Source organism: Salvelinus namaycush, chromosome 13, assembly GCF_016432855.1.
Source record: "Salvelinus namaycush isolate Seneca chromosome 13, SaNama_1.0, whole genome shotgun sequence".
NCBI classification, from domain to species: Eukaryota; Metazoa; Chordata; class Actinopteri; order Salmoniformes; family Salmonidae; genus Salvelinus; species Salvelinus namaycush.
Window position 1 is genome coordinate 37,026,198 of NC_052319.1, and position 13,958 is coordinate 37,040,155.

Consider the following 13,958-nt stretch of genomic DNA (forward strand, 5'->3'; position numbering starts at 1 on the left):
ACACACAAACATCCCCCCTGTCACACCCTGACCTAACCAAACTATTACAGAAAACAAAGATAACAAAGGCCAGGGCGTGACAATTATGAAGAGTGATCAGATGAATTGCAATAAATTGCAAAGTCCCTCTTTGCCATGCAAATGAACTGAATCCCCCAAAAAACATTTCCACTGCATTTTAGCCCTGCCACAAAAGGACCAGCTGACATCATGTCAGTGATTCTCTCGTTAACACAGGTGTGAGTGTTGACGAGGACAAGGCTGGAGATCACTCTGTCATGCTGATTAAGTTTGAATACCAGACTGGAAGCTTCAAAAGGAGGGTGGTGCTTGGAATCATTGTTCTTCCTCTGTCAATCATGGTTACCTGCAAGGAAACACGTGCCGTCATCATTGCTTTGCACAAAAAGGGCTTCACAGGCAAGGATATTGCTGCCAGTAAGATTGCACCTAAATCAACCATTTATCGAATCATCAAGAACTTCAAGGAGAGCGGTTCAATTGTTGTGAAGAAGGCTTCAGGGTGCCCAAGAAAGTCCAGCAAGCGCCAGGACCGTCTCCTAAAGTTGATTCAGCTGCGGGATCGGGGCACCACCAGTACAGAGCTTGCTCAGGAATGGCAGCAGGCAGATGTGAGTGCATCTGCACGCACAGTGAGGCAAAGACTTTTGGAGGATGGCCTGGTGTCAAGAAGGGCAGCAAAGAAGCAACTTCTCTCCTGGAAAAACATCAGGGACAGACTGATATTCTGCAAAAGGTACAGGGATTGGACTGCTGAGGACTGGGGTAAAGTCATTTTCTCTGATGAATCCCCTTTCCGATTGTTTGGGGCATCAGGAAAAAAGCTTGTCTGGGGAAGAAAAGGTTAGCGCTGTGTCATGCCAACAGTAAAGCATCTTGAGACCATTCATGTGTGGGGTTGCTTCTCAGCCAAGGGAGTGGGCTCACTCACAATTTTGCCTAAGAACACAGCCATGAATAAAGAATGGTACCAACACATCCTCCAAGAGCAACTTCTCCCAACCATCCAGGAACAGTTTGGTGACGAACAATGCCTTTTCCAGCATGATGGAGCACCTTGCCATAAGGCAAAAGTGATAACTAAGTGGCTCGGGGAACAAAACATAAATATTTTGGGTCCATGGCCAGGAAACTCCCCAGACCTTAATCCCATTGAGAACTTGGGGTCAATCCTCAAGAGGTGGGTGGAGAAACAAAAACCCACAAATTCTGACAAACTCCAAGCATTGATTATGCAAGGATGGGCTGCCATCAGTCAGGATGTGGCCCAGAAGTTAATTGACAGCATGCCAGGGCGGATTGCAGAGGTCTTGAAAAGAAGGGTCAACACTGCAAATATTGACTCTTTGCATCAACTTCATGTAATTGTCAATAAAAGCCTTTGACACTTATGAAATGCTTGTAATTATACTTCAGTATGCCATAGTAACATCTGACAAAAATATCTAAAGACACTGAAGCAGCAAACTTTGTGAAAATGTATATTTGTGTCATTCTCAAAACTTTTGGCCACGACTGTATATAGCCTTTGAATTTGTGGCACAGGCCTACTACCCCGATATAGTCCACTATCCACAAGCCTACTCTTTAAATTTATGTTATTAATTTAAAGCGTATATATGCACCACACTCCAATGCTCCTCCAACATGCAAATCGTATTGCCGACTACCGGGCTGTCTCGCCACTGTCGCCAGTGAGGCAGCGAATATTTCGGCGGGCAGATTCGCTATTGCACGTGCTGTCCTCAAATTGCAGCAACAGTGGCGCTGCAGTCCGCTGAGTAGTTTGGAGAAGGTGGTGGCTGCAACCCAAAATGTCGAACGGAGTATGGGGGAGTGCGTGTGTCGAAAGGAAAAGAGTGGCTGTGTCGAAAGCGCTCTACTATAGAGCCATTTGTGATTGAGTGGTGTTCTCTTCCGTTTCTTACCACTCAACTACCTACCGTAGGTCTACATTGAGCTACCATACTGTTAGGAGTTTTGACTTATGTTGTTGAGACAGATGAGTGAGTCCTATTTCACTGTTAGTTGTACACAAATCATTTGAAATGTACAATTATAAAACGGAGAAAAAAATTAAAAATATATATATTCTTGACGAGTGTGCTGTCGCTTCATGCGTTGTATGCGTGTGCTTACGTGACTGTCACCCTGCCATTGGCCACAATGTAGCTACTTCCCAAGCCCTTGCCGGATGGTGGAGCTTGTCAAGCTTGAGCGAAAGGCAGTGTTCGGTGTTGCCGCTCATGCCCTCCACATTGAGTAGTAGACTGTATGTATCTATCTCTCTCCAGTGGATAAAACACATAGGCTAATGCATCATTATATTACAATGCACGAGCTCCTTATTTTACAGGAGTAAATCAGAGAACATTGTTTGTTTAAAACGTTGTTTGCTATGCAACAGCTGAATTAAAGCAGTTAAGCCTACTAAGAGACTGCCAGGTTAAAAAGGGAAAGAAAGACAGTTCAAGGTCTTAAAGACGCCTTATCAAGATCATTTAGAATGGTCTGTGTGTGTGCACGTCCCTGCATACATGCAGGCAGACAGACAGAATATAAAGACCAGAGGTATACTTTACATGTCACAGGCAGACAGACAGAATAGAATATAAAGACCAGAGGTATACTTTACATATCACAGAATATGGTGAAACAGTTTACTGCTCATATTTTAATAGCTCAAGTTACAGAGTTTATGGGGAAAGCACATTTTACAGCAAAGCCTGTACCTGTACAGATACAGATGTTTTCACCTGAAAGTGTGTGGCTCAATACATACAAAGAAAAATACATGACATGTCAAATTAAATGGATAAAACTCGCAGCATTTTGGCAACTTTTTCCAGTGCACCAGCATCAAGAATATTCAGCAAAATAAAGTTTAAAAATGTTTTCATAAATAAAAATAAACTGTCTCTGTAATGTGCAATAAAAGCTATAGATAAACATGGAAACAGAAGCTAGTGAGGGGTTCACAGTACAATTTAACGCACAACACTGTCAATTTGAAACAGTTCTTCTTTCTATGCAGTGTACCAGTCCATTATATCCAAAAGTACAATAATAATGTAAGGCTTTTCTATCTAATGCATTCAACAGTAACACACTTCAGTGTCTCTCCATCGGTTGTACAAATAAAAAGCAGTGTTTTACTGCTCCTGTGGCGTTCCAGTCAGCCAGGCGCCCTCTGCAGCGTCAGAGTGAGTTAGCTTCTATCGGTGTTGTACTATTCCTCTGGGCTTCTTAAAAGAGATGAAACTCGCAGAGAAAAGCTGCCGACATAATATTTCTTATAACACTGTTCCTTACTCTAAGCTAATATGTTATAGTTTGGCTGAGTGTATAGTTTGATTTAAAGTTAATATGCCTACCATCTAGGTCATGTATCTAAACATTACTTTATGAACAGACAGGGGTTGGGGGGAGTGCAAGATTTGGATACTATGTTATTTTTCAGTTGAATACAATCTACAAGCTTGTGGGCATATATTTTAATTGAGTTGTTTTTGGATTAATTTTGTTGTGTGTGAACCCCATCCATGCTTGCATCTAATATAGTGGAGCATTGTACCATGCACTCAAAGACAAGATATAAAACATAAAATAAACATGCAGTGGCAAGGGAAAGATGAACCTTGACCACTGTAACTGTATGACTCTCAGTAGAAAAACTAAAACACAGCATAGTAGTGCTCCATTTTGCACTAACCCTGTCCAGTAGCTGCATTATCAAATACGTTTGGGATAGGTCTTCATACATCACAGATACAAGTGTCTACATCTAATACTTGTGTATAATCATGAGCAAATGACACATTGATGCTCTGTACACAAAGGTTTTGTTCTCTTTAAATTGACCTAAGTTTAATTTTCACTTTAAAGTTCCATGAGAGACAGTGGTAAGAACCCAGGCCACATAATAAGAGCTCTAAATACAACTAAAACAACTGCAGCTCTATTATTAAAGGGGTTTTACATCAATACAATCTGTGACAATGCATTTGAAAAGCTGTTTTTAAGTTGTTGTTGTTGTTGTTGTGTGCGTGTAGTGGTTCTCATTCCATAACGCAGAGATTCTAATCGCAAAGGAGAGGGAAGTGCTATCAATCTACCACAGATAACATCAACAGTGAGTCAGCACTATATAAAGCGATCGGTTGCTTTCATTAAGTTATTTTGCTTTTATGTTGTTGTTGACGTTGACATTGTCTAGTCTCTGTCCCCTTCTATTGGCTACTTCGAGAGATGGGCAGCTGTCCAATCAGGTATCTACTTTCCCATAGGTGCCCTCAGGGGGGCGGTACTGTTTGGGAAAGGCCTTCAGCTGGAGGGAGTTGAAGGCGTATTTACGACATCCTACATTCTTCATGGTGTTCTCTCGTCTGCAGCCCTCACTGTCGGAAGGAGGAGAGGAGAGGAAAGAGAAGGAGGGAAGAAGAGGGGGGAGGAGAGGGAAAAATAGGGGGAGGGGAGCGGAGAGGAGAGAAGGAGAGAGGGAGAAGAGAGAAAAGGAGAGGAGAGAGAAGGAGAGGAGGGTAGAGAGAATGAGAGGGGGAGGAGAGGAGAGAGAAGGAGAGGGGGAGGGGAGGGAAGAGGCCAGGAGAGAGAGAAGGATAGGGGGAGGGTTTAAAAGATAAGATGGAGATGGAGTTATATTACATAAAGTTATTATAAACATGGACAGAATTCTTTATTTTATTCTAATTCTACATGGTAGACATTACAATGTCTTGTCTCTTTTTGTTCAGGTAGTTGTGTAGCTGGCTCACCTGCGCATGCAGTCGAGGGCCTGGAAGAAGACCTGTGGGGCCATGGCGTGCTCCTGCTGGAGTATCAGACACTGCTCCAGGGTTAGAGACATGGCTGTACGATCCTTAGCACTCTTACAGCTGGTGAAACGCACGCCGTTCAGACGCCGACACACCTGGGAAGGGAGAGAGCGAGAGACAGGGAGAGAGAGAGAAAGAAGGGGGGGGGGCAGAGGAGAACGGGTGAGAGTAGAGAGTCAGGCAAAGACTTCAGCTCATTCAGAGTGCTAGAAAATAGGATCTTGTGAAGAGAGAGAGAGAAAAAGGGACAATGTCTCTACCTCCGCTGCCTGCCACAGGATCTCTACGTTCTTGCTCTTCCTGGCACTGATGTTCTGACCGAGCAGCTTCAGCAGCTCAGGCAGGCTGGTCTGACTACGGGTACGAGGGAGGCCTGAAGAGGAGAGAGAAGAGAGGATTATTGCACTGACGTACATTTTAGGAACCCGGTTGTTGACCACTTAATTAGGGGTTGAGGTTAAGATGAGGTTGTGTATGACTCACAGTCCTCAGGCAGGACCTCTTTGTACTGGTCGTAGTAGGAGCTGAGACGAGCCATATTCTCCATGTTAATCCCCTCCTGGAGAGACGTGTCTCCAAACCTATAAATACACAGACAGACAGACAGACAGACAGACAGACAGACAGACAGACAGACAGACAGACAGACAGACAGACAGACAGACAGACAGACAGACAGACAGACAGACAGACAGACAGACAGACAGACAGACAGACAGACAGACAGAGACACGGTATTGCTCATTAAGCAAAGCTACAACACATCAGCATTTCTTAACAAGCACCTCGTGCACCTCGTGATTATTGGAGGTAACCTTCATCAATCAAATGGTATTACCACAAATATTAGCTGGCTGCCGTTGCCATGGTAACACACCTTTTGACTACCCCTCTCGTACATTGTGCTGCTGGTCCTCCCTCCATCACCTCTCCATCACCTCTCCTCCCTCCCTCCATCAACTCTCATCCCTCCCTCCATCCATCCATCCATCACCTCCCCTCCCTCCCTCCCTCCCTCCCTCCCTCCCTCCCTCCCTCCCTCCCTCCCTCCCTCCCTCCCTCCCTCCCTCCCTCCCTCCCTCACTCACCTCTCCTCCCTCCCTCCCTCCCTCCCTCCCTCCCTCCCTCCCTCCCTCCATCACCTCTCCTCCCTCTATCCATCCATCACCTCCCCTCCTTCCTTCCCTCCCTCACCTCTCCTCCTTCCCTCCATCACCTCTCCTCCCTCCATCACCTCTCCTCCCTCCCTCCATCAACTCTCATCCCTCCCTCCATCCATCACCTCTCCTACCTCCATCCATCCATCACCTCCCCTCCCTCCTTCCTTCCTTCCTTCCCTCCCTCCCTCCCTCCCTCCCTCCCTCCCTCCCTCCCTCCCTCCCTCCCTCCCTCCCTCACCTCTCCTCCCTCCCTCCCTCCATCACCTCTCCTCCCACCACCACCCCTCCATCACCTCTCCTCCCTCCTTCCTTCCCTCCCTCCCTCCCTCCCTCCCTCCCTCCCTCCCTCCCTCCCTCCCTCCCTCCCTCCATCCATCACCTCCCCTCCCTCCCTCCCTCCCTCCCTCCCTCCCTCCCTCCCTCCCTCCCTCCCTCCCTCCCTCCCTCCATCACCTCTCCTCCCTCTATCCATCCATCACCTCCCCTCCTTCCCTCCCTCACCTCTCCTCCCTCCCCCCATCACCTCTCCTCCCTCCCTCCATCACCTCTCCTCCCTCCCTCCATCAACTCTCATCCCTCCCTCCATCCATCACCTCTCCTACCTCCATCCATCCATCACCTCCCCTCCCTCCTTCCTTCCTTCCCCCCCTCCCTCACCTCCCTCCCTCCCTCCCTCCATCACCTCTCCTCCCACCACCACCCCTCCATCACCTCTCCTCCCTCCTTCCTTCCTTCCCTCCCTCCCTCCCTCCCTCCCTCCCTCCCTCCCTCCCTCCCTCCCTCCCTCCCTCCCTCCCTCCCTCCCTCCCTCCCTCCATCACCTCTCCTCCATCTATCCATCCATCACCTCCCCTCCTTCCTTCCCTCCCTCACCTCTCCTTCCTCCCTCCATCACCTCTCCTCCCTCCCTCCATCACCTCTCCTCCCTCCCTCCATCAACTCTCATCCCTCCCTCCATCCATCACCTCTCCTCCCTCCATCCATCCATCCATCACCTCCCCTCCCTCCTTCCTTCCTTCCCTCCCTCCCTCCCTCACCTCTCCTCCCTCCCTCCCTCCCTCCATCACCTCTCCTCCCACCACCACCCCTCCATCACCTCTCCTCCCTCCACCACCACTCCATCACCTCTCCTCCCTCCATCCACTCTCCTCCCTCCATCACCTCCATCACCTCTTCTACCTCTACCCTCCAACACCCCTCCACCCTCCATCCCCCCTCCATCACCTCTCCTCCCTCCCTCCATCACCTCTCCTCATCTTTCCTCCCCTCTCCTCTCGTTCACTCACTTCTCTGCCAGTGTCTGCTGTTCATTGATTCCCACATTGAAGAGAACAGGCTGCACCCGCAGCAGCATGCCGTTCTGGATCTCCCGCGGCAACGCATCAAACATCGCCGCTGGTAACGGAACCCTGACGTTGAAGCCGTCCCGGTTCCCGGTGATGACAGGCAGCATGTCTGGGCCGAAGACCGAGGTTGCCTGGGTGACTTTAAAGGTGACGTTCCGCAGATCCATCACGCCAACACTCATGTCCTCCAACATGGCCAGCTCATCCCCTTTAAGATTGAAGAGAGAAAGGTGTCAGAGTAGGTTTCAGTTCCTCCCCTTTAAGATTGAAGAGAACAAGTGGTCAGAGTAGGTTTCAGTTCCTCCCCTTTAAGATTGAAGAGAACAAGTGGTCAGAGTAGGTTTCTGTTCCTCCCCTTTAAGATTGAAGAGATCAAGTGGTCAGAGTAGGTTTCAGTTCCTCCCCTTTAAGATTGAAGAGAACAAGTGGTCAGAGTAGGTTTCAGTTCCTCCCCTTTAAGATTGAAGAGAACAAGTGGTCAGAGTAGGTTTCAGTTCCTCCCCTTTAAGATTGAAGAGAACAAGTGGTCAGAGTAGGTTTCAGTTCCTCCCCTTTAAGATTGAAGAGAACAAGTGGTCAGAGTAGGTTTCAGTTCCTCCCCTTTAAGATTGAAGAGAGAAAGGGGTCAGAGTAGGTTTCAGTTCCTCCCCTTTAAGATTGAAGAGAACAAGTGGTCAGAGTAGGTTTCAGTTCCTCCCCTTTAAGATTGAAGAGAGAAAGGGGTCAGAGTAGGTTTCAGTTCCTCCCCTTTAAGATTGAAGAGAGAAAGGGGTCAGAGTAGGTTTCAGTTCCTCCCCTTTAAGATTGAAGAGAGAAAGGGGTCAGAGTAGGTTTCAGTTCCTCCCCTTTAAGATTGAAGAGAGAAAGGGGTCAGAGTAGGTTTCAGTTCCTCCCCTTTAAGATTGAAGAGAACAAGTGGTCAGAGTAGGTTTCAGTTCCTCCCCTTTAAGATTGAAGAGAGAAAGGGGTCAGAGTAGGTTTCAGTTCCTCCCCTTTAAGATTGAAGAGAGAAAGGGGTCAGAGTAGGTTTCAGTTCCTCCCCTTTAAGATTGAAGAGAGAAAGGGGTCAGAGTAGGTTTCAGTTCCTCCCCTTTAAGATTGAAGAGAGAAAGGGGTCAGAGTAGGTTTCAGTGGTCATAATTTAAGAGAAAGGGGTCAGAGTAGGTTTCAGTTGTCATAATTTAAGAGAAAGGGGTCAGAGTAGGTTTCAGTGGTCATAATTTAAGAGAAAGGGGTCAGAGTAGATTTCAGTTGTCATAATTTAAGAGAAAGGGGTCAGAGTAGGTTTCAGTGGTCATAATTTAAGAGAAAGGGGTCAGAGTAGATTTCAGTGGTCATAATTTAAGAGAAAGGGGTCAGAGTAGATTTCAGTTGTCATAATTTAAGAGAAAGGGGTCAGAGTAGGTTTCAGTGGTCATAATTTAAGAGAAAGGGGTCAGAGTAGGTTTCAGTGGTCATAATTTAAGAGAAAGGGGTCAGAGTAGATTTCAGTTGTCATAATTTAAGAGAAAGGGGTCAGAGTAGGTTTCAGTGGTCATAATTTAAGAGAAAGGGGTCAGAGTAGGTTTCAGTGGTCATAATTTAAGAGAAAGGGGTCAGAGTAGATTTCAGTTGTCATAATTTAAGAGAAAGGGGTCAGAGTAGGTTTCAGTGGTCATAATTTAAGAGAAAGGGGTCAGAGTAGGTTTCAGTGGTCATAATTTAAGAGAAAGGGGTCAGATTTTTTTTTAAAGGGTTTCAAATCAACATAATCATGTGTGCCTGTGTGTGTGTGTGTATTTTCATTAAAGAAAACACAAGAACGCACGCACGCACGCACGCACACACACACACACACACACACAGGCAGGCAGGAGGTTACCATAGGTGCTAAGCAGGCCCTCATGCTGGACCAGCAGGCCGATGGTGTGGAGCTGCCTGAGGAAGCCGTCGTCACAGAGACAGTTCCTCAGCTTGATGACGAAGCCACAGATCAGAGCTGACAGCTACATAGTGGAAAACACCAATACAACTGTCAATAACCTATACAACTATAATCATCTATATAATCATCTGTCAAACATCTATAATAACAATGTTATTGATCAATACAATAACAACGTATATTATAGAACAGCAATTAAATCCATCTAGTTATGCTGCAGTGCAAGAGTGGTGTTGTGTGAGTGTGTACACATGCATGTGTGTGTACCTGCGCGTGTGTGTGTGTAAACCCACCGTCTGACAGAAGACCACATCTCTTCGGTACTGTAGCGTGAGGTTCATGGCGATGGTGGGAGCACTGTCCTGCATTAGGAGGAACACCATGGACTTCTTAGCCTTGTCACTCATCAGAGACACACACTCTGACAGGGTAGTCAGGAGAGGGTACAACGCCTCACTCCATTCACCTGGTACAGACAGGAGAGAGGTTATACAGTATATCTATACACACACACACACACACACGCACACGCGCACACGCACGCACACACACACACACACACACACACACACACACACACACACACACACACACACACAATCTTGCTCTTACCTGGGGAGGGCTTTTCTTTTTCTATGTCTGGGCTGCTGTCTAGAGGGGAGAGAAGAGCATAACATCAGTGTAATAACATCAGTGTTATAACATCAGTGTAATAACATCAGTGTAATAACATCAGTGTTATAACATCAGTGTAATAACATCAGTGTAATAACATCAGTGTAATAACATCAGTGTAATAACATCCGTGTTATAACATCAGTGTAATAACATCAGTGTAATAACATCCGTGTTATAACATCAGTGTAATAACATCAGTGTAATAACATCAGTGTTATAACATCCATGTAATAACATCAGTGTAATAACATCAGTGTAATAACATCAGTGTAATAACATCCGTGTTATAACATCAGTGTAATAACATCAGTGTTATAACATCAGTGTTATAACATCCGTGTAATAACATCCGTGTTATAACATCAGTGTAATAACATCAGTGTAATAACATCCGTGTTATAACATCAGTGTAATAACATCAGTGTTATAACATCAGTGTAATAACATCAGTGTAATAACATCAGTGTAATAACATCAGTGTTTATGTCTGCTAGTTAAAGCGTGATGTTACAATATAGAACAGTCAAAGTGGCCGTGAACCTACAGTGCTTTTGTCTTTCATGGTTTGATTGACATGTGGTGCTCAGATGAGGGAATGATGACAATGATGATGATGGAGGAAGAAGGGATGATGAAGATGTCGATCCAGGGTGTATCCAGAAGGCTTCCCTGTTTCCATGGATACCTCATGGGATACACACACATTCACTTTTATCCCCTAACCTCAACTTCTCAACCAATACACCCACCCGCCCGCCCGCCCGCCAACCCACCCGCCCGCCCACCCGCCAACCCGCCAACCCACCCACCCGCCCGCCCGCCCGCCCACCCACCCACCCGCCAACCCGCCAACCCACCCACCCATCCATCCACCCACCCACCTATTCATCCACCCATCCATCAATCATTCCCAAACACAGGTTTTTGGAAATTTTTGCAAATGCATTACAAATAAAAAACTGAAATACCTTCCCTCAATCAGTTAGATTGAAAATCAGGAGATGCAAGAATGTCTAGTTAAATAGCCTATTTCACAAATAGATCCATTTGACTAGTATGTGAACGTATGTGTATGTTTACTTCTCTTAGTAGTGGCGTTGGTCAGCTGCTGAGCATCCAGGAACACATCCTCACTGCTGCTGTCACTCTGCATCCTGTCTTTGGCCAGCAGTCTTTCCACCCTCTGGATCACACAGTCCAGACTCTTATCTACATTTAACCACACCTTCTCCTGGAGGGTAGAGAGGGTGGGTCAGAGGGGCAGGTGGAGAGAGAGCGCGACAGAAAGATAGAGGGATGAAATATGAAATAAACTTTGTATATTCAGTCGTGGCCAAAAGTTTTGAGAATGACACAAATATTAATTTTCACAAAGTCTGCTGCCTCAGTTTGTATGATGGCAATTTGCATATACTCCAGAATGTTATGAAGAGTGATCAGATGAATTGCAATTAATTGCAAAGTTCCTCTTTGCCATGGAAATAAACTGAATCCCCAAAAACATTTCGACTGCATTTCAGCCCTGCCACAAAAGGACCAGCTGACATCATGTCAGTGATTCTCTCGTTAACACAGGTGTGAGTGTTGACGAGGACAGGGCTGGAGATCACTCTGTCATGCTGGTTGAGTTCGAATAACAGACTGGAAGCTTCAAAAGGAGGGTGGTGCTTGGAATCATTGTTCTTCCTCTGTCAAACATAGTTACCTGCAAGGAAACACATGCCGTCATCATTGCTTTGCACAAAAAGGGCTTCATAGGCAAGGATATTGCTGCCAGTAAGATTGCACCTAAATCAACCATTTATCGGATCATCAAGAACTTCAAGGAGAGCAGTTCAATTGTTGTGAAGAAGGCTTCAGGGTGCCCAAGAATGTCCAGCAAGCGCCAGGACCGTCTCCTAAAGTTGATTCAGCTGCGGGATCGGGGCACCACCAGTACAGAGCTTGCTCAGGAATGGCAGCAGGCAGGTGTGAGTGCATCTGCATGCACAGTGAGGCAAAGACTTTTGGAGGATGGCCTGGTGTCAAGAAGGGCAGCAAAGAAGCCACTTCTCTCCTGGAAAAACATCAGGGACAGACTGATATTCTGCAAAAGGTACAGGGATTGGACTGCTGAGGACTGGGGTAAAGTCATTTTCTCTGATGAATCCCCTTTCCGATTGTTTGGGGCATCCGGAAAAAAGCTTGTCCGGAGAAGACAAGGTGAGCGCTACCATCAGTCCTGTGTCATGCCAACAGTAAAGCATCCTGAGAACATTCATGTGTGGGGTTGCTTCTCAGCCAAGGGAGTGGGCTCACTCATAATTTTGTCTAAGAACACAGCCATGAATAAAGAATGGTACCAACACATCCTCCGAGAACAACTTCTCCCAACCATCCAGGAACAGTTTGGTGACGAACAATGTCTTTTCCAGCATGATGGAGCACCTTGCCATAAGGCAAAAGTGATAACTAAGTGGCTCGGGGAATAAAACATTGATATTTTGGGTCCATGGCCAAGAAACTCCCCAGACCTTAATCCCGTTGAGAACTTGTGGTCAATCCTCAAGAGGTGGGTGGACAAACAAAAACCCACAAATTCTGACAAACTCCAAGCATTGATTATGCAAGAATGGGCTGCCATCAGTCAGGATGTGGCCCAGAAGTTAATTGACAGCATGCCAGGCTGGATTGCAGAGGTCTTGAAAAAGAAGGGTCAACACTGCAAATATTGACTCTTTGCATCAACTTCATGTAATTGTCAATAAAAGCCTTTGACACTTATGAAATGCTTGTAATTATACTTCAGTATGCCATAGTAACATCTGACAAAAATATCTAAAGACACTGAAGCATCAAACTTTGTGAACATTTATATTTGTGTCACAAAACTTTTGGCCACGACTGTACATTCTATACAATATTGTTGTTATTCTCAATTGTTGAACAGAAAATGATCAAGGTCTCCTTACCCAGTCCTCCTCATGCCAGTCAGCCTGGAGGGAGGAGCGCTTGCCTCTCCCCCTCTCTCCCTCCACGTATACTGAGTGGCGAGGGGAGATGGAGTGACGCGAGGGGGAGGTGGATTGGCGTGAGGGGGAGGTAGAGGAGCGACAGGGTGAGGTAGAGGAGCGACAAGGGGAGCGGGACGGAGAGGGGGTGAGGGACGATGGGGAGGGAGTGCCCTTCTGGGCGATGCATTCCGGCCGGGCGGCAGTAAGGGCTAGGATGGCTGAGGACAGCAGCTTAGAGTCACAGACTGTCACCAACTGACGAGTCTGGAGAAGGGGAGAGAGATGGAGGAGAGACAGGGAGAGAAGAAGAGACATGGAGGAGAGAGGGAGAAGAGGAGAGAGATGGAGGAGAGACATGGAGAGGAGACAGGGAGTGGAGGAGACAGGGAGATATACAGTATAATAGTGTGTATTAATACAGTGAAATACATTGCATAGATACATGAGGGCATTTCTCAATGCTTCTCTCCCTTCTCTTCTCCCTCCCTCCTTCTCCCTCCCCTCCTCCCTCCCTCTCTCCCCCTCTCCTACCTTCTCAGAGAGGATGGCGAGGGTTCTCTCCAGAGCGTTGGCTGAGCGTTCCTTGGCAGCGCGGGACAAACGTTCGGTGTAGTAGCAAACCTGAGTCTTCAAGGTGTTGACCTGACCAATCAGCTCCTTCGCTCTCAACACGTCCCGAGGCAGGTAAGCCACCGGCTTAGAGCTAGACCCAGCACTGCTGCAAGGTGTGTGTGTGTGAATATGTGAGAGAGAGAGAGAGATTGAGATAGAGTTAAAGAAAGAGAGAGAGAGAGAGAGAGAGAGAGAGAGAGAGAGAGAGAGAGAGAGAGAGAGAGAGAGAGAGAGAGAGAGAGAGAGAGAGAGATCAGGAGTGGACACATCTACCCACAATGCATGCATAAACAGACCAGGTGACAGAGCTCACCATTCCTCCTCATATGCGCTGATCAGAAAGCAAGAAAAAAAGGGCACAATTCAGTCAAAGGTTCTACATCTAAATCAAT

The 13,958-nt window shown here is 46.8% G+C and overlaps 1 protein-coding gene across 1 annotated transcript in view; it reads right to left on the reverse strand.

Annotated features, from left to right (window-relative positions):
- Positions 1-3,936: 3,936 nt before the first annotated feature.
- Positions 3,937-13,958, reverse strand: part of inpp4aa (inositol polyphosphate-4-phosphatase type I Aa) — a 30,631-nt gene continuing 20,609 nt past the window's right edge. Inside the window, 12 exon segments of the mRNA XM_039006470.1 lie at positions 3,937-4,418; positions 4,794-4,948; positions 5,114-5,226; positions 5,337-5,434; positions 7,300-7,567; positions 9,221-9,344; positions 9,577-9,752; positions 11,036-11,192; positions 12,913-12,968; positions 13,056-13,218; positions 13,486-13,669; positions 13,880-13,897. Coding sequence (XP_038862398.1) covers positions 4,286-4,418; positions 4,794-4,948; positions 5,114-5,226; positions 5,337-5,434; positions 7,300-7,567; positions 9,221-9,344; positions 9,577-9,752; positions 11,036-11,192; positions 12,913-12,968; positions 13,056-13,218; positions 13,486-13,669; positions 13,880-13,897 — 1,645 coding nt within the window. The 3' untranslated portion in view covers positions 3,937-4,285.